General features: G+C 37.1%; 2 protein-coding genes across 2 annotated transcripts; one reads left to right on the top strand and one right to left on the bottom strand.

Annotated features, from left to right (window-relative positions):
* Positions 1-301: 301 nt before the first annotated feature.
* LOC125226491 (pupal cuticle protein Edg-84A-like) lies at positions 302-15,383 on the bottom strand. The gene is made up of 5 exons (XM_048130477.1): positions 15,335-15,383; positions 14,783-15,105; positions 14,129-14,171; positions 781-1,226; positions 302-414 (listed from the first exon to the last, which is right to left on the bottom strand). The coding sequence occupies exons 1-5, from the start codon at positions 15,344-15,346 to the stop codon at positions 348-350; spliced, it is 891 nt and encodes a 296-aa protein (XP_047986434.1). The 5' UTR covers positions 15,347-15,383; the 3' UTR covers positions 302-347.
* Positions 15,384-16,957: 1,574 nt separating this feature from the next.
* On the top strand, positions 16,958-17,815 carry LOC125226235 (cuticle protein 19-like). Its single transcript, XM_048130154.1, is given in 4 exon segments — positions 16,958-17,017; positions 17,210-17,378; positions 17,381-17,522; positions 17,633-17,815. Coding segments are annotated over 4 exon segments (387 nt in total). The 5' UTR covers positions 16,958-17,005; the 3' UTR covers positions 17,697-17,815.
* The last annotated feature ends 1,937 nt before the right edge of the window (positions 17,816-19,752 follow it).

Here is a 19,752-nt window from a genome sequence, read left to right as displayed (position 1 = left end):
GATGGACTCTATTTATGGATTTTTTTTCGTTGATTAAGTCTTGTTTCACAAGAGTCAAGTCTTTTAAATTATATATTTTATAATTTTTAAATGAGGTCAACATTTTTAATTTTGGCTTTTAAAATACATATCCTTGGATCCTATAGACCAATCTTGCCCAAAGAAATCCTTGTTCACTTACACCGTATTTTTAGAACTACACAATAAAATATAAATATAAGAATAATGATAAAATTATGAACTTTACTTCGTATTCGTAAAAAACAGGTTTTATCAATAAAGTATTTTTTTTATTGCAATAAATTACGAGGAATATAATCAACAAGATCTTAACAATCAATCAACAGTTAATGATGGTGGTATTTGGGCGCAGCGTGTTGTGCGTGACCTTCACGCTTGACCTCAGCATTGAACCTGAAACAGAAGTGACATTAATATTATTGTGATACTTATACAATACAATGCAATACTCTTTATATACAAGTAGGTAATTAAGAATTATTGCACGAGCAATTTAATCGCTTAAGACCGATTTATTAAAGACAACATTTAATATTGTATGGTTGAAGAACTGCAATGCTGGGTATATTTATTATTTTATGTTTCCCAATTTTGCAATTTCAGCGCGACACGTTTTCATTACAGATTTGCGGCGACGAGGTCTCCGCCGCATGAACATTTCGCAGAAAGCGTCCCATTTAAGTCATCTTGCTTCACGAAGGGATATTAAAATAAAAGCAATGTCGGGGTAATGTGGAATAACGAGGCATAATAGCTCACCCGCTGTGCTTATCGGCAGAGTAGTGCACGATCCTGACAGTGCCGTCGGGCTCGTGCAGGCTGTAGTAGCCCTTGACGACGTCGCCGTCGCGGGCCTCGTGCTGCGCCTTCTTGTCGCCGGTGTGCGGGTCCTCCACCTTGTACTCGAACTCGTACTTAGGGTGCGCGTAGTAGTCGTGGTGGCCCTCGGGCGCCTTGCCGGGCACGTCGTGACGCTCGATGTTTTGTGAGGAGACGGCGTGGTGGTAAGAGTGGTCAGATTCAACATGGGTGGGCTGGTGGTAGTATACTACGTGCTGTGGCTCGTGGTGTTCTTGCTTGTGTTGATCGTGCCCATGATCATGAGTCTGATGTAAAACAATGCTCTGAGATGAGTACGCATGTCCATGCTCTTGCTTGTGATGCTGGGCTGCGGCCACGGCCAGGGTGACGGCGGCAAAAATGAACTGCAAAATTAGTTTTTGTTGAAAAAGTATCTTTGATAGTGGGCTTTAATTGTTGACTTCACTCTTCTGTTCAAGAATAGCCTAAACATAAAAGGGCCACTTGCACCAACGAAAATGGAACATTAACCCAAGGGTTAACCCACCATTGTATATGGGATTTGACAGTTGACAGCCCACTAACGCAAGCATAACTTCCAAGATGCAGGTAAAAAAAGCTAAGGCTAACTTAGCCAGTAATAAAGGTAATTCTTAATTTATAAAATATAAGTAAATTATGACTGTTTCTTTACCTTCGAGTACATTATTGTTATTTGCGATTGCTTACGAAGTAAAAACACAACTGATAACTTGAATATGTCAACTACAGTATTTTATAGCAATACTTTTACAAATATTTCGTAAGGGCTTCGAAAATACCTGAATGTAAATGTTACTTCAATTTCATTCATTCAGTGCGTAAAGTCATAAAGTGAGAGTAAGCAAACCACCTTGTATTTTTGGTTTCGTTTTGGTACTTACAAGTACTTTCATTTGTCTTCCCACGCAAATTTTAATGAGGTAGCCCTTGAACGTGATACGATTAACTAAAAATATAAATCTTAAATGTCACTCCCCTGCATGAGCCTATCTCGGTCAGATATACTGCTAAGTCGTAGAACTTTCTACTTATGGTAATTTACGCACTAGATCCGATTTTATTTTCCTCATTCTTCGGATCTAGTGCGGATTCAGGTCGGACGTATACTGTGAAACCGTTCTAAGGGTTTTGTACTATTCAACAATCAACATACTGGAGCTCTATATGTAGTATTTTATAGCATAGCTTTCAAGCAAACCATTCCATTGATAGTAGCAGTTGCCATTTCAATATCTTCATATTTTGAGTTTGCTCTCCAGATTGCTTTCTCCCGAGTAGATTATAGCAGTTTTCGAAATCGGCAGGAGAGCATCAGTCACTTAATTAAATGGAGATTGTAGCTCCTTACCCAAAAGCTATTTGAAAAAACCGGGCCAAGAGCGTGTCGGACCACGCTCAGTGTAGACTGTAGGGTTCCGTAGTTTTCCGTATTTTTCTCAAAAACTACTGAACCTATCAAGTTCAAAATAATTTTCCTAAAAATGATCTAGTATCTTAAAAAACATAACCACAAAATTAAAATTTTGAAAAAAACCCTCGACCGCGACATACCACGGACCGATTTTCATGAAACATGGCTAAGAACACTCCCGACTAACATTAAGCTTTCAAACAAAAAAAAATTAAATCTAAATCGTAAACTGAAATAGATACCATACACTAAAGAAAAAGCGATCAAGCCCACTGGTGGCGAAGCCGGGAATCGAACCCGGGTCTCCAGCTAACGCGGCTGACGTGATAAACCGCCCCCGCCGCCACCCCGACCGCCCAGTGGGCTTGGTCGCTGTTTAGGGTTCCGTAGTCAACTAGGAACCCTTATAGTTTCGCCATGTCTGTCCGTCCGTCCCTCCGTCCGTCCGCGGATAATCTCAGTAACCGTTAGCACTAGAAAGCTGAAATTTGGTACCAATATGTATATCGATCACGCCAACAAAGTGTAAAAATAGAAAATGAAAAAAAAATGTTTTATTAGGGTACCCTCCCGTACATGTAAAGTGGGGGCTGATATTTTTTTTTCATTCCACCCCAATGTGTGATATATTGTTGGATAGGTATTTAAAAATGAATAAGGGTTTTCTAAGATCGTTTTTAGGGTTCCGTACCTCAAAGAGGAAAAACGGAACCCTTATAGGATCACTCGTGTGTCTGTCTGTCCCTCTGTTACAGCCGATTTCTCCGAAACTACTGGACCGATTTACTTGAAATTTGGTACACATATGTAAACCTGTGGCCCAAAGACGGACATGTAATTTAATTAAATGAAATTTAATCATAGGGGTCACTTTTGGGGGGTAAACTTGAAAATTAAAAATCAAAGTTATTAAAACTATATTGTGTTATATATCAAATGAAAGAACATTTTATGAGCATTTGAAATATATTTTTTTTAATTTTTAATTTTGGTACTTTAGAAGTAATTTAAGAAAATAGACAAAAAATGACCATTCCCCCCCCTTATCTCCGAAACTACTTAGCGTAAAATTTTCAAAAAAATACACGAGATAGCCCTCTACCTGTAGATTACAGGAAAACCTATTAGAAATCTACAGTCAAGCGTAAGTCGGACTTACGAGAAAAAAAACTCAAATTAAGATTTTCACTCACTGACGCTGCAAGCAGTACTAAACGTCTTAAAATTTTGTAAGCGTGATGGACAGGTAGAAAGAAATTCATTTCTGTCTTTTTCTTTTTAGAAATTGTTCAATTTTTTTTTTCATTTGCCAAAATGACTTAAGTTTCTACTAAAAAGGAGGCGCTTAAGACCGTTTGTAAGTGGACTGAGCAAAATTTTGTTCAAATCGGTCCAAAAAAAGGTCTCTGTTGACGAAAACATAGAATTTGTGCCAACGACAGCCCAAATCTGAAGTCCATTTTGCTCTATCTCTTATCGTTTCCGAGATATATACGTAAAGTCTTGAAAGTGCGAAAAGTTAACTTTGCCATCACAGTCGTTCAGGCGCTCATGAGTTCTTTGTATGGAAAAGTCGAAAACCGACTCGCACTTGACCAATGTTCATAGCATGTGTTGTGGTTTTTTACGCGGGTCCGCGACTGACGACGTTCGAATGTTTTGTTCGGAAATGTTTGAGGGTGGTTTCTTTGAAACGTCGCCGGCGGCGGGTGGTTCGACGGGCGAAGGTCACACGCCGCACGCGACGGTCTGTATTCGTTTTGTACAATAGCAACGGACGGCGGGTGGCGTCTTGATATGGAAAATGACTGACTTCACTAAAGATAATGATGAACTCATTGAGGTAATACTAGAGAGGACACTGCGAGCAAAACGTTTGCGCTACAAACATAAGTCCATTGGACTTATGTTTCTGCCTGCACACAAATAAAATGTAAAAATGCCTTCCTGCGCAACAAGATGCTGTTTAAGCCATACGAGAAAATCGAATAAAACTGACGTGTCACATTTCATCGGTTAGTATACACGCTATGTTAATCGATCTTTATTTAAGTAATTATTTCAATGAAGGGACGCGCTCCTCAAACGCGAAGCTATCGCTGCCATTTTGTTGAACGAAATCATAGATTAATCGCATCATAATCGCACAGACTTGACATGTAGGTAATGAAGTATAGTAATTGTGATTATATTCTGTTTGTAATATATAAAAGAGAAATGTTAAATTTATTTCACGTTATACTTATGAATACTACACAGTTCTAACACGAGTTGTAATCGATATTTTCATACAATAATAACCTATGATTTTCTTCAAGGGCAATTAAAGTAGGTATATGAAAAAAATCAATAATGTATTTTTGTTTCACTTAGTAGAACTTAAACATAGCACAATGTATGATAGTGCTAAAATTAAACTACTTACCCCTTATTCATAAACGTTCACTAAAGTTATCAAGCCGATAAAGTTCGTTTGTCCCTTTCTATCACACCAATACGCCGAAAAGGGACAAACGAACTTTATCGGCTTGATAACTTTAGTGTGCGTTTATGAATAAGGGTTAGTATTTTACAAAAAGTATAAAAAAAGGTCTACACTAAGAGTGTCGCGTCTAGGTGGTCATTGGTCAAGTCTTACTCTATGACACGGTACCTCCCCACGCATGCGCCGCGCGCTGCCGGCCGGAGCACAGACTTTGTTTGGGGTGTAATTTCTAGTATGTTAGTACATAGTAATTCAATGGATGAATTGTACTTCTGTGAACTGTTTTCGATATACTTAATCGAATATATGATGTAATTTTTTCTTTACTACAATGCAAGTGTTTGAGTACCAAGTTAAAAATTTCACTTTCTTTTTGCCGGTTTCATACAAAAATATCGTTTGACTGTCTCTTTTTTTGGGTAATATCAATATTTATATGGACGGATTAAGTCGCGTATAATCTTCTTCCTCTAAGAATTACAATGTAAGTATTTTTGCATTCATTTTGATCAGAGCACAACACAACAGTTCAAAAATCAGTCTACCAGAGCTTCTGAGTTCCGTCGCCGACGACGGGTGACCAAGGGTCAGAAAACCCACGCACCCGCGACCGACAGCGTGTGGCACAGCGGTACATGCGGCTCACATCCAAACGCCGCCGGGCGCGTGTGACGGGCCAGAGAAACCAGGGCCTTAGGGCTAGGTGATTATCGCCGCGCCGCAGAGGACGCGCTGAGGGGGGGGCGGTGCCTACAGCAGTTGTAGTTGTATGCATACCTAGCTCACGCACACAGACGCGTCCGCTGGCGCTGCCAGAGGCGGCTCACTCCGCTATCCTATCGCCGCGCTACAAGTATATCCTGGCGGCCGCGAGCTGTGGCCGCGAGTTCGCGGCCTACTCAGGGGTGGCGCACATTCTCACGGAATGCACGTTCGCACTTTCTATTGTTACTTTACGTCGCGAGGTTTTTTAAGCGATGTCCGCGGGTGGAATGGCTAATAATACTTAATTAAATAGACATGTTGAATAAAATAAATACCAATAGATATTCTTATACAGATCTACTACTGATTAAGTCCCACGGAAAAGTTCAATAAGGCTTGTGATGTTGGAACCTTGAACAAAAATATATAAATACAGCGTATATACCTAGAAAGTACTCAAGACTTGAATATAATAATATAACATTTAATGTGAATATTAATTCGTTTGGATCCATTGGTAACCCTATCACCGGACGCCGCGCACGTGCGGCTCGTTTCTTTGTAAGAATGTTGTAGGTATTTAAAAAGGCGGCATTTCGGAAACATCAAAGCAGTGGGCCTTCTTTACTTGTGCTATTATATATTCTGTGGGGGTACGTATCACAATGTCTATAGTTAAAAAACCTAACGTTAAATGACCTACGTTCAAAATACCTAAAATCAAAATACATAATGGTGTTTCGACCGAAATTCAAAATACCTAAAGTTTAAAAAGGTGCATATTATAATGTCTAAAATAAAAAAACTAACGTTAAATGACCTACGTTCAAAATACCTAAAATTAAAAAAACTAACGTTAAATGACCTACGTTCAAAATACCTAAAATTGAAATACCTAATGATTAAATCCGAAAAGCAAAAATGCCTAATAAATGGGGCTTAAATAATCGGTTTACCCTTGAATCGTCGACAGACAATTAATCGAATATTATTTCAAAGACAACGTTTGAAATGATTTCATTTCATCGACAGTTCATATCGTAGAATGATCGATACAAGTCAAATTAAACGGACTTTTTCTTCGTAGATTCCGAGTATACTTTATATCGTGGTATTTTGTTTTGTGTTTTTTTTTCTACTCCCGTGTTGTTATTCGTCATTTACAGTGACGTGCATAGATCGTTAAAACCCTACATAAAAGATTAAGAGACATTAAAAACTAAGTGCATGGTCGTTGTATGCAACGGTGTTTAACTGAGTCAAAAAATACTCGTGGCGTCTTAATAACAATTTTCGCCTCGCCTTAAATTGTTACCCACGCCATTCGTCTTTTTTGACCTCCTTTAAACGCCTGTTGCATAAAATACTAAGTATTTGATTTCATTTTGTTTTACATTAAATAATAGTACATTACGTTACGATAGAAGTGCGTAAAAAAGGAAGTTAGAAACGAGTGGCGATAAATTAAAACACGACCGAAGGGAGTGTTTTAAATCGACACGAGTTACGAATTTTTTTTTCGCACGTGTATCGTACGACGTTTTTCAGTACAGATGGCCCTCCGAAGTTTCGACCTGGCATAAAATGAACCACTTCTCGCACTAGTGCGTAAATAAAACACCATCTGTACTGAAAAATTTGTTACGCATAATATTATTTCAATTTTGGAAACCTATTTCAATTGTTAATTTTTCTTAAATTTGACAATTCGTAAATTATTTGTTTTTATGTTTGGTCACAACTAACCTAACCTTCTTCTAACCTAACCTAAACCTATTTTAAAGGTCGTGCGTTGATGTGTAGGGTCAAAGTTCTAACCTAACCTAAACCTACTCTGTAAGCCGTTCTTTTCTGTGTGATCGCAGTTCTAACCTAACCTAAACCTACTCTGTAAACTGTTTGTTTTTGTGTGTGGTCACAGTACTAACCTAACCTAAACCTAATCTGTAAACCGTTTATTTTTGCACGTGGTCACAGTTCTAACCTAACCTAAACCTACTTTAAAAGCCGTTAGTTGTTGTGTAAGGGCGGAGTTCTAACCTAACCTAAACCTACTCTAATATAGGATTTCAACCAATCGGGCTCCCTCTATTTGGCATACCTTTAATTGTCCGAAACGATTTTCGCATAACAAACTTCGCATAATCGATTTTCGACGAATGTTAATTTGTCAGAAAAATTATTTGACATAATCTAAAATAATACTAATATTACTTTTTCCGAAAATAAGTTCGCGTAATACTTTTTACGCCGATCGTTTTTTTGAATAACATTGACATGCAAAATTGTATTTGGCATATTTCTTAATCAGAATAACCACCCATACTAAATGCAGTCAAGAGAGTCGGTTAGGTTAGGTTAGAACTGCGACCTCAAGAAATACAATATTTTGTTAAGAATGAACGAATGTCGGTTAGGTTAGGGTAGGTTATAACTGCAACATCAATATAGTAGTATTAGCTATGATAAAAATTCTGCATGATAAATTTCGACTAAACAATGTTATGCATAAAAACCATTCGACGAAAAACCTTTATGCACAACATATATTCGAACAAACAAAAATATGCCTAGATAAATTATGCGTAACTATACTATTCTTAAAATGAATACTTCAATATACCCTCTTTTACGCTCGCGGAACCTACACTACTACTTCTGTATTTTGACCGGTTAATCATTTTAGGTATTTTGACCATAGGGTATTTCAAATGTTGGTGTATAAAATTTAGGTGACATAGTTTTTGGTATTTCAAACATTAGGTATTTAGTCCAATAGGTATTTTAAATTTCGGTAATTCGTGCGTAGGTGTAACTTGCTTAGGTATTTAAAATCATTAGGTATTTTGATTTTAGGTATTTTGAACGTAGGTCATTTAACGTTAGGTTTTTTAATTTTAGACATTGTGATACGTACCCATTCTGTGGCGCCGCGCCGGTGTCCACGTGCGCTCTCTGCAGTGTGCGCTGCCGCTGCCACGAAACGTTTACCTACTCCGTGTAATACTGATAAAAGAAAGTATTGACGTGAATTCACACGTTTCGGAAATGACTGTAGGTATTTTAAATATTTTAGCACAATATGTTTTTTGCCTCTTATTGCCTATTATACAATATATACATACCTACTATGGCAACTCTATCACAGCGCAGAATATGCAGAAGCCACATGGTGGTCTGCGACAGAAACTCAATAAAAATTTTTAGAGTTTTTAAAATAAGTACCTAAGTAGGTACGTGAAGTAACATGGTAAATTAAAAAAATATCATTAGATACTTATTGCGAAGGTGTAAACAATTTCCTTCGTTTTACCACATATCAATAATTACCTATCTATATTAAATTCATTAATCCGTATACATTACATTTTTACAGTACGGTAATACTCACCCCGTCATTCATAAACGTACACTAAGTTATCAAGCCGATAAAGTTCGGTTGTCCCTTTCCGACGTATTGGTGTGATAGAAAGGGACAAACGAACTTTATCGGCTGGATAACTTTAGTGTACGTTTATGAATAAAGGTGTTAAAATTTATAGCTACGAAATTTTACATAAAACACCTACTTTAAAATAAAATAAAAAATGTTGAATTTGGTTAACATTATAAAAGACCTCACGCAAGCTGTGCTAATTAGTTCGCGAATTCGTCAAGAGGTGGCGCTAAACACAATTATGCTCATTAGAGAACCTATACTTCTAGCCTAGCCCAGTCTTTAGACTTATGTGAGTAACGTAAAAGTACCTAATAGTTTTGTAGGTACGGAACCCTCGGTGGGCGAGTCCGACTCGCACTTGGCCGGTTTTTGATAATAATCGCTCCTAAAGGAAAAAAAAGTGCGTCCCCTTCCTCTAACTTTTGAACCATATGTTTAAAAAATATGAAAAAGATCACAAAAGTAGAACTTTATAAAGACTTTCTAGGAAAATTGTTTTGAACTTGATAGGTTCAGCAGTTTTTGAAATAAATACGGAAAACTACGGAACCCTACACTGAGCGTGGCCCGACACGCTTTTGGCCGGTTATCTATTTCAGTTTATAATTTATATACACCCTGTTTTTATTGAATTCCGTTAACTTTAAGGAAAGATTCTTTACATCAAATACAATTAATTTCTCTTAGAAACTAGTGCCTTTTAACTCTTGCGGTTATCGAATTATTAAAAAAAAAAATTACTGAACACGTGTGTGGCATCCCTTACCACTTCCTAATGTTATTTGTTTTGACATGTGCCGTCAAACACTTGACAATGACTTTAATGTTATGATTAAGGTCCTCTCACACTAATTAATTCATTTATTATGTATGGAAACGAAAAAAAATTTTTTCCGAATTTAACAAAAAAGATACACGGTGGTAGGGGACCTGATGATGAACCTAACTGCGTGTCTTAATTTAACGGAAAACAAAAAAACACGGTGTACAGTAGTGTCACTACTTAAATAAAAAAAGAAAGTGTAGGGTTCCGTAGTTTTTCGTATTTTTCTCAAAAACTACTAAAAAAGTTCAAAACAATTTTATATAAAATTATTTGATTTGTTCCATCTTAATTTGATAATCTAAATCGGTTCATCCGTTCGGGAGCTACGATGCCACAGACAGACATACACACAGACAGACAGACTTAAAAATAGTAAAAGGTAATAATAAAACGCCTGTTGATATTGTAGTGTTCTTTATTTGAAAATCCGTTCATTCATCTCACTAATCGCGTTGATCAGAAAAAAATAGTATAGTTCGTCTCCATAATGCTTCATTATTGTAGCGTTGATTAACTATCTCCTAAAATGTAAGTACTTAACCGCTAAATTAGTTGGAATATGCATTCCTACTAGTGCTAATTACTACAAATTATAAATATTTGCGTTGGAAGGGTTAGTCTCCTGATAAAACAATGCAAGCAATCAGTTTGGTTTACAAAACGGATTACGTACGGAAAAGCATGGCGTTTTCACATGCCTACCTTTTAACACTTTTACCTATGTTTAAAATAAAAAAAGTGAGTTTTAGTAAACATTATGATACTTTAGTTACAGAAATTCCGTCAATCCGTCATATTTGTAAATATAAAGTTAAAAAATATGCTCTAAAAATAGAATCTGAAGACAAAACATGCTTTTATGACGACCGGTCTGGCGCAGTCGGTAGTGACCCTGCCTGCTGCGCCGCGGTCCCGGGTTCGGATCCCGGTAAGGGCATTTATTTGTGTGATGAGCACAGATATTTGTTCCTGAGTCATGGATGTTTTCTATGTATATAAGTATTTATATATTATATAGATCGTTGTCTGAGTACCCACAACACAAGCCTTCTTGAGCTTACCGTGGGCCTCAGTCAATCTGTGTAAGAATGTCCTATAATATTTATTTATTTATTTATCTACGTCCATATCATAATTAAGTTCTCTATAATATGATTAGGAGCGATAAGCAAAGGGCCTCATCATCATCATCATTCCCTTGCCCTTTTCCCATTATTTGGGTCGGCGCAGCAGATCATCTTCCTCCATTCCTCTCTATCAGCCGTCTTTTCCATACTAATACCTTTCACTCTCATATCATTGTTCACACATTCCATCCATCTTTTCTTAAGCCTTCCACTACCATTGTATCCATCCACCTTCATATTTACCACTCGTTTTATAACATTGCTTTCATCCCTCCGCATTACATGCCCATACCATGCTAATCTACTTCCTGTCAACTTCTCTGTCACTGGCGCTTCTCTCAGGCTTCCTCTTATACACTCCTTCCGAATCCTATCCAGTCTTGTCACACCACACATCCATCGCAACATTCTCATTTCATTTACATGCAGTCTTCTCTCATCATTCGTCTTGGTGGCCCAGCACTCACTTCCATACAGGACGACAGGTCGGATAACTGATTTATAAATTTTGCCCTTCAGCATTCGGGGATCGCGCGTTGTGCCTGTAACCTGTCGCCTATATTAAGAAATCTGTTTTTTCAAGTGAATCTTAATAATTTTAAGATACCGGTAACCGATACATTAATTACATTCAAAATAACGTTCTGTTCATCGATCAGTCATTTGTTTCGGTTTCAAATATCGAACGTTTTAAAAGTGAAGTGATTAACAAACACTAATTGATTTTACCTCTTATCTTAGGTACTTACTGGAATTGAGACTAATGAAAAGCACCATAGAGTTTTTCATTTGATAATTCATCATCCATATTAATTAATTTTAATTTATTTAATATTATAAATGGGAAAGTGTGTGTGTCTGTTTGTTTGTCCATCTTTCACGGCAAAACGGAGCGACGAATTGACGTGATTTTGTAAGATAGTTGAAGGGCCGAGTGACATACGCATACTTTGTCACTTTCTAACCCCCCACTTCCTTAAAACGGGGGGGTGGAAGTTTGTATGGAGTATTCCGCAATTTTCGATTTTAACACGAGCGAAAGCTAGTTCTCTATAATTAAGCAAATTATTAAAAATCGAAATAAGATGTCATATATTAAAGAAAAAAATACGGACACCACCCCTAGGCCACCCCGTCACGGGTGGCTTAGGGGTTCATGGCGTTAGCTCGGATTGCTAAAGACGCCGGTTCGAATCCGGCCTTCGCCACTGGTGGTGTCCATCATTTTTTCTTTAATATATGACATCTTATTTCGATTTTTAATTTATATAGAGTAGTGTGACTACTTAAAACACAAATCAAAATATTTGTTAAAATAATTTGATTTGGTCCCATAGTTGCGTATAACCGGTTTAATGCCGAATTCAGTGTTTTATTATATTTTACCGGTTTATATGCGTACTAAAAGAATTCAAACGTATACAAAAATTAAGTGTTGAAATGACATTTGTTGCGATTTTTTACATAATACTATTGTTTTTAAAAAAGCGTAGGTAGTAGGTATGAGTAGGTATGTATTCTATATACGCTGGGGAAACCTTTATAAACAACCCACATAGCCCGTATTTTGACACTAATGGTCGGTGGGTAAAAAGTACTTTCTTGCATTATCCCTTACAACAACGATCCCTTCCCACTGAGCCGCCTGCTTTTTGCACTGCGTTTTACACTGCCTGCATATCCCTCTAACGATACCCATATTATCCCTATCCCTATCCCTGTCCCTGTCCCTATCCCTATCCTTATCCCTAACCTTATGCCTGTCCCGGCCCGTCCCGTCTCGTTCCGTAGCGACTACATATATAAGGAACCTACGTGCCAAATTTGGAATCTCTAGGACCAGCGGTTTCGGCTGTGCGTTGATATGTTAGTCAGCCAGTCAGTTTCTTCTTTTATATATTTAGATTTAGAATGTTCAGGAAAGTTCTTATATTTTCTAGAATGTTCTAGAACGTTCCAAAACGTGTAAAACTTAATGTTGTTCATAAGAATGTTCTGGAATGTTCTAAAAATTTCTGAAATGATCTAGAAAAGTCCAGAATGTGTGTAAATGTTTCAATCGATATGGAATGTTCTAGAAAGTTCTGAAAACTTATGGAATAATGTAGAAATTTCATATGTAAAACTTAATTCAGTTTAACACATTTTGGAACGTTCTAGAACATTCTAGAAAATATTAGAACTTTCCAGAGCATTCTATATCAACTGTATTCAGTTTTGCACATTTTGGAACGTTCTAGATCATTCTAGAAAATATCAGAACTTTCCAGAATATTCTATATCAATGACATTCAGTTTTGCACGTTTTGGAACGTTCTAGATCATTCTAGAAAATATTAGAACTTTCCAGAACATTATATATCAACTGCATTCAGTTTTACATATTTTGGAACGTTTTAGATCATTCTAGAAAATATCAGAACTTTCCAGAACATTCTATATCAACTACATTCAGTTTTGCAGATTTTGTAACGTTCTAGATTATTCGAAAATATTAGAACTTTCCAGAAGTGTCTAGAACTTTCTAGAACATTCCAGATCGATTGAAACATTTACACAAATTCTGGACTTTTATAGATCATTCCAGAAATTTTTAGAACTTTCCAGAAGTACAGATATATAAGTACAGATGCACTTACCCACATTTTTTATATTGCGTGACACATTTAAAATTATATTGCGTGATACAGAAGTAGAGATGTACAAATACAGAAGAAGGACAGATATATATTTTTTTAACATTTTCGCCACCCACTTCCACCCACCGCGACCAAACTCCCTTACTTTCATCTAGAGACCAAGGCGTATTTACCACCCCAACGGGGGGTTGATTGGAATTGATAGTGATAGAGAAAACCCCGGACATACGTACATTAGCGTTAGCATTTTATATATGTATATAGATATAGATTATGTACTCGTAATTGTCTATTATTTTTAACTGAAATTTTATTCTACATTCACATTGTTTTAATTATTTTTTTTTAATTTCATGTAGTTTTTGACTATTCATCATAATATGATGAACATGACTGCCTCCATATAGTTAGGTATATTTATTTATTAGGTAGGTATATTTTTTACAACAAAATCATTATTTGGAAAAAAGCATCCAAATTATTCTGATACTTAACTATAAAAAGGAATTAAGGAAAAATAACATAAAATGTTAAAAATATATTTTACAATATTTACAAACGCAGGTACAGATTAGTCAACAATAGATTTATATTTAACAATTTTTTTTTAATTAGTGGTGGTGTGCAGGAACAATATGTTTCGCATGTCCTTCCCGAGTAACCACAGCGTTGAACCTGCAAGGAAGACAATACTTATAATTGATCATAGATTATTTCTGGTAGGAGGTAGGGCATAGCGAATGATGTTCCGCTTTGTGTGGTAGGGCACAGCACAGCTGATATCTTCTCGCTCGAATCAAGAGCAGAGCCCAACTGGGGAAGTACCTCCGGCTTACAGAAGACCGCAGCCAAATATCACTAGACTCTACTCATAGTGTTGTGTTCCTGCCGGTGAGTAAGGCTGCCAGAGCTCAACGAGGGTGCGGTGTGCTGGTGACGAAAGGATCTACGGAACTAATTTGTTCCGTCTATTTGTCCTTTGAGTCGTCGGCAACCCGAACCCTCCTTGGAACTAGTACTTTTTTGCTGTGTACTTAACACAGCAAAAGGGAGTGTACAAGCTTCTAATGGATTGGCAACGCGCATGTGACACTCCTTGAGTAGCTGGCGTTCATAGGTTACGGTGACCGCTTTCCATCAGGCGGACCGTATGCTTGTTTGCCACCGAGGTAGTATAAAAAAAATATTTTTAGTACAAAAAAAAAAAGATTTTCAATTAACTACTTAAGTAGAGTCATCTTCGCTGTAATGAATAAAAGTTATTTGTACAAAATATAAATCCTTACCCGCTGTGCTTGTCAGCAGTGTAATGCACGATCCTGACAGTGCCGTCGGGCTCGTGCAGGCTGTAGTAGCCCTTGACGACGTCGCCGTCGCGGGCCTCGTGCTGCGCCTTCTTGTCGCCGGTGTGCGGGTCCTCCACCTTGTACTCGAACTCGTACTTAGGGTGCGCGTAGTAGTCGTGGTGGCCCTCGGGCGCCTTGCCGGGCACGTCGTGACGCTCGATGTTTTGTGAGGAGACGGCGTGGTGGTGGGAAGAGTGACCGTGCCCGTGACCGTCCTGTGGCCGAGCGGCTACTACAGTCAGGATACAAACAGCAAGTATGATCTAAAAGAAAAATGGCAGCATATTTTTAGGTTGACCCTGTCAGTAAAAAAAAAGCAGAAATTATTTCCCATAGAAAAATAATTTCAGGCCTTTTTCTCCTAACTAGTTGGCTCACTTTAGTTGTGTGATATGGAAGTTTATGATATTGAAGATACATTAAACGGTTCTAGTAAAATATGCACTGCCTCTATTACTTATTGAGATCTACATACTTTAATTTGAAATGTACCTTTGAATTCATAGTGATTGTTCCTGATAAGTATTGTTCTTAGTGTCCGAACACTTGTTAACTGATAATGTAATCATTTTTCTGCAATGTTTTATAGCAATACTATACTGAAACTTACGCAAGGTACAAAAACCAGCAAACCAGTATATTTAATTTGTCCACCTGACAAGTGTGAGCGACCTTGTGTTTTGGCTACATTTCTTTCAATGTTAATTTACTTTCTACTTGTAATGAACGCTAACGTACATACTCAAAAAAATTTACTGTTAAGTAATAGGTTAGACTGATTAAAATAAATAGAATTAATTCAAATGGGCAACTTAACATTCAGCAGCTGTAACAGCCCTTAGAAAATCAGTTTTGTGAAAATACTGGTACATAACAATTATTGAATGAGATTTCCGATGACTTTTTCCACTTTGTCGCTTTTCTGAATCAGAATAGAAGATAGTGCCATCTTTTGAAATATTACTTACTACATGTTAAATATTTTGGCCACAATTGTCATCTCCCCTATTTGTATTATTATTGGTTGGTCATAACTTTTGAAAAACGCTGCGACTATTAACCGTTTTTAGGGTTCCGTAGTCAACTAGGAACCCTTATAGTTTCGCCATGTCTGTCTGTCCGTCCGTCCGTCCGTCCGCGGATAATCTCAGTAACGGTAAGCACTAGAAAGCTGAAATTTAATACCAATATGTATATCAATCACGCCAACAAAGTGCAAAAATAAAAAATGGAAAAATATGTTTCGTTAGGGTACCCCCCCCTACATGTAAAGTGGGGGCTGATATTTTTTTTCGTCTCAACCCGTGATATATTGTTGGATAGGTATTTAAAAATTAATAAGGGTTTACTAAATACGTTTTTTGATAATATTAATATTTTAGGAAATAATCGCTCCTAAAGGAAAAAAAAGTGCGTCCCCCCCCCTCTAACTTTTGAACCATATGTTTAAAAAATATGAAAAAATCACAAAAGTAGAACTTTATAAGGACTTTCTAGAAAAATTGTTTTCAACTTGGTAGGTTCAGTAGTTTTTGAGAAAAATACGGAAAACTACGGAACCCTACACTGAGCGTGGTCCGACACGCTCTTGGCCGGTTTTTTATTTTTTTATTTTAGCTCGGTTTGGTTATCGTATAGAAACGAATACGAATACTCAAGTGTTCGTATTCCAGGGTTTAATCTTAGTCCGTCGCCGCATCATGACTCATGTTACCACATTATACAAATAAAGTAAACAAAGTACTTAGAATAATAAGGGCATTTAACATAAAACATTTTTTTCTAGCAGGGATATCACATATTGGCGTCACATTGGGTATATCACGCGTTCTTTCTAATATAATTAATTACATAAGAAAGTTGGGTATTCTATGAAATCTATCTCACAGTGACGGTATAATCTCGCATCAATTAACCCTACTGATGGTAAAATTTCTGCTATGATATATGTATAACATCTTACAAGTAGTCAAAAGCTAAAAAGAAAGAATGTTTTAGCATAAAAAACTGTACGTGTACAATTTCGCCAAGCACGTGGTCGTGGTCAACAGGTTTCAGACAAAGAGCCTCCAAAAATCGCACATATATAAAGTCACTGCAATATTGACATCTTATCAGTTACGATTTTAGCACCTGTTGATTAACAACTGCTAGTTAATTATCATGTATTTCAAGGTAGGTATTTTAAACCTAATGAAATATTTAAAAAAAATTAGGTAAGTACATGTTTACTTTTACGAAGTTGACAATTATGTACAGAGTGAGTTAAAAGAAAAAAAAACCAACCTCCTTAAAATAATTTCCTCAAACGGAGGAACCTACTTACAGAATTACAGAAATAATAGAAAGGATTTTCGTTTATTGCAGATTTTCGTATTAGCTGCTACCCTAGCCGTGGCTATTGCCCGGCCCCAACAAGAACACGGCCACTCCCATCACCACGCCGTCTCCTCACAAAACATCCAGCGTCACGACGTGCCCGGCAAGGCGCCCGAGGGCCACCACGACTACTACGCGCACCCTAAGTACGAGTTCGAGTCAAGGTGGAGGACCCGCACACCGGCGACAAGAAGGCGCAGCACGAGGCCCGCGACGGCGACGTCGTCAAGGGCTACTACAGCCTGCACGAGCCCGACGGCACTGTCAGGATCGTTCACTACACTGCTGACAAGAAAAATGGGTGAGTACTACTATTTAAAATATTACCGTAAAATCAAATGGAAGGAAACATAATACGTCATGATCTTATATCTTCATTCTCTGTTATATCATTTTGTTTTCTTTTGACAGATTTAACGCTGTTGTCACCCATGAAGGACACGCCAAGCACATTGTTCCTACTCATCACCATTGATTCTACGATTACTTTTACAATCATGTTGTTAACTATTGTGTAGATAATTTAATGCGTTTGAACGAGTAATTGTAAATATTTATGTAAAATAATAATAAAAAAATGTTAAATACTTTAAAAACACGTGTTTTTTTCGTACGATAAGTTCCTACGAATCCTACGATATAATAACTACTAATCGTTAGCAACTTATTTTTATAGCGTGAAACCTCTATGAAATGTACCTAATATGAAATACATCTGTGAAGGTACAATTACATATAATAGTTATTTGTTATACAAGGGGGCAAAGTTGTATTTTAACGCCGAGTGTGGAATTGAAAAACGAGCAAGTGAAAGGATTCTATAGTTGAACCACGAGCGAAGCGAGTGGTTCGAGAATAGAATCCTGAACTTGCGAGTTTTTTAACACACGAGAAGTAAAATACATTTGCACCCGAGTGTAACACAAAACTTTTCCCCTCACTATAGCGAGGAAACTACAGCGCAAAAAATGCGTTTATCACTGCTTCCAGTAGTTCCACAGGTGGTAAATCATCTTTATTACTAGATTCACCTACCTTTATCAATTTTAAAGCAGTTAATTTGACTTTATTCAAGGTCAGATTACTTTACCCACTAGTGGATAAAATCCGTTTTTACCCGCTGGTATTAAAGGACAAAACACGTGTTTCCGAGCTAGTGAGGGGAAAACAAAATTACTCAAGTTACAAGAATTTCTCTCAGAGTTCAGGTAAAAAATATTGAAATGATGGGACATGCTCCTAGCCAGCAGTATTTACGGCTGTAATTTACGTAATCTTAGTAAATATGGTAGTATAAGTATGACCTACAGTATTACTATATTTCCTGTTAACTAATATTGCCTTAATCTTAATAACTTGAAGCTTATTTGGTTTTAGCGTAATTATATAATAAGTACAGTTATCTGCTCACATTCGGCTTCACTTCTTACACTTTTCCAAACCTTATACGAATGTAGTTTTATACGTAGGATAATTAGAATATCTTATAGTTAACTAGCTTTTGCCCACGGCTTTTCTCGCATTAGAAAGAGACAAAATGTAGCCTATGTCACTTTCCATCTCTTCAACTATATCCACTTAAAAAAATCACGTCAATTTGTCGCTCCGTTTTGCCGTGAAAGACGGACAAACAAACAGACATACTTACACACTTTCCAATTTATAATATTAGTATGGATTATGTGGTCAACGGGTAGGACTTTACTTCTTTATTAATCGTTATTTATTACTTAATTACATTCATTGAAACAAGGTCAAAATCATATCATTCATACAGCAAACTGGTTATTTATTTTAACTTTTGTGACCAATACAGTAGATGTAGTGAGTAAGTAAAAAGATGTTGAAAGGGCTTTAATACTTTTGAAGTTTTGAGCGATAATACGGGAATTAGCTTTTAAATCTACACTAAGAATAGTTGATAAATAAATACATAGGTACCAGCAGCGGCTGGTCCATACAAGCCGATTCCCACCGGCTTGCCTAAAATCGATTACTAGTAAAGTACCTACTGTTAAGGTAGGTTTTTTTGCTCAGTGTTGCCTAGCAGAAATTTTCATCAGCCGCCACTTGTGCCTACACAAAGAATTTTACAAAGTGTACTTTTTTTAGTTATCGAAGTCGTGAAGTTTAATTTCTTTCCATTTTCTCTTTTTATGTTCGCATGTGCGGTGACACGAATGTGTGCACTCGTGTCATCTTTTTAGTAATTGTGGCTCTTTGTTTTTATATTTGTTGTATTATTTGTTTAAATAGCTGTTGGTGCTCCTTATCATCATCATCCTCCTTGCGTTATCCCGGCATTTGCAACGGCTAATGGGAGCCTGGGGTCCGCTTTGACAACTAGTCCCAAGATTTGGCGTAGGCACTAGTTTTACGAAAGCGACTGCCATCTGATCTTCCAACCCGAAGGGTAACCAGGCCTTATTAGAATTAATCCGGTTTCCTCACGATGTTTTCCTTCACCGAAAAGCGACTGGCAAATATCAAATGACATTTCGCACATAAGGTCAGAAAAACTCATTGGTACG

The sequence above is a fragment of the Leguminivora glycinivorella genome, chromosome 5 (genome assembly GCF_023078275.1).
Source record: "Leguminivora glycinivorella isolate SPB_JAAS2020 chromosome 5, LegGlyc_1.1, whole genome shotgun sequence".
Lineage (NCBI taxonomy): Eukaryota > Metazoa > Arthropoda > Insecta > Lepidoptera > Tortricidae > Leguminivora > Leguminivora glycinivorella.
The sequence above is the reverse complement of the archived record's forward strand: the minus strand, read 5'-3'. Positions and strand labels throughout refer to the sequence as shown.

Coding starts and splice junctions, on each gene's coding strand:
- LOC125226491 (XM_048130477.1), bottom strand. Junction 1,227..14,128: donor AAGGACATGCGAAACATATT/GTTCCTGCACAC, acceptor CTAATTTTGCAG/TTCATTTTTGCCGCCGTCAC. Junction 415..780: donor TCTGCCGATAAGCACAGCGG/GTGAGCTATTAT, acceptor CTTCTGTTTCAG/GTTCAATGCTGAGGTCAAGC.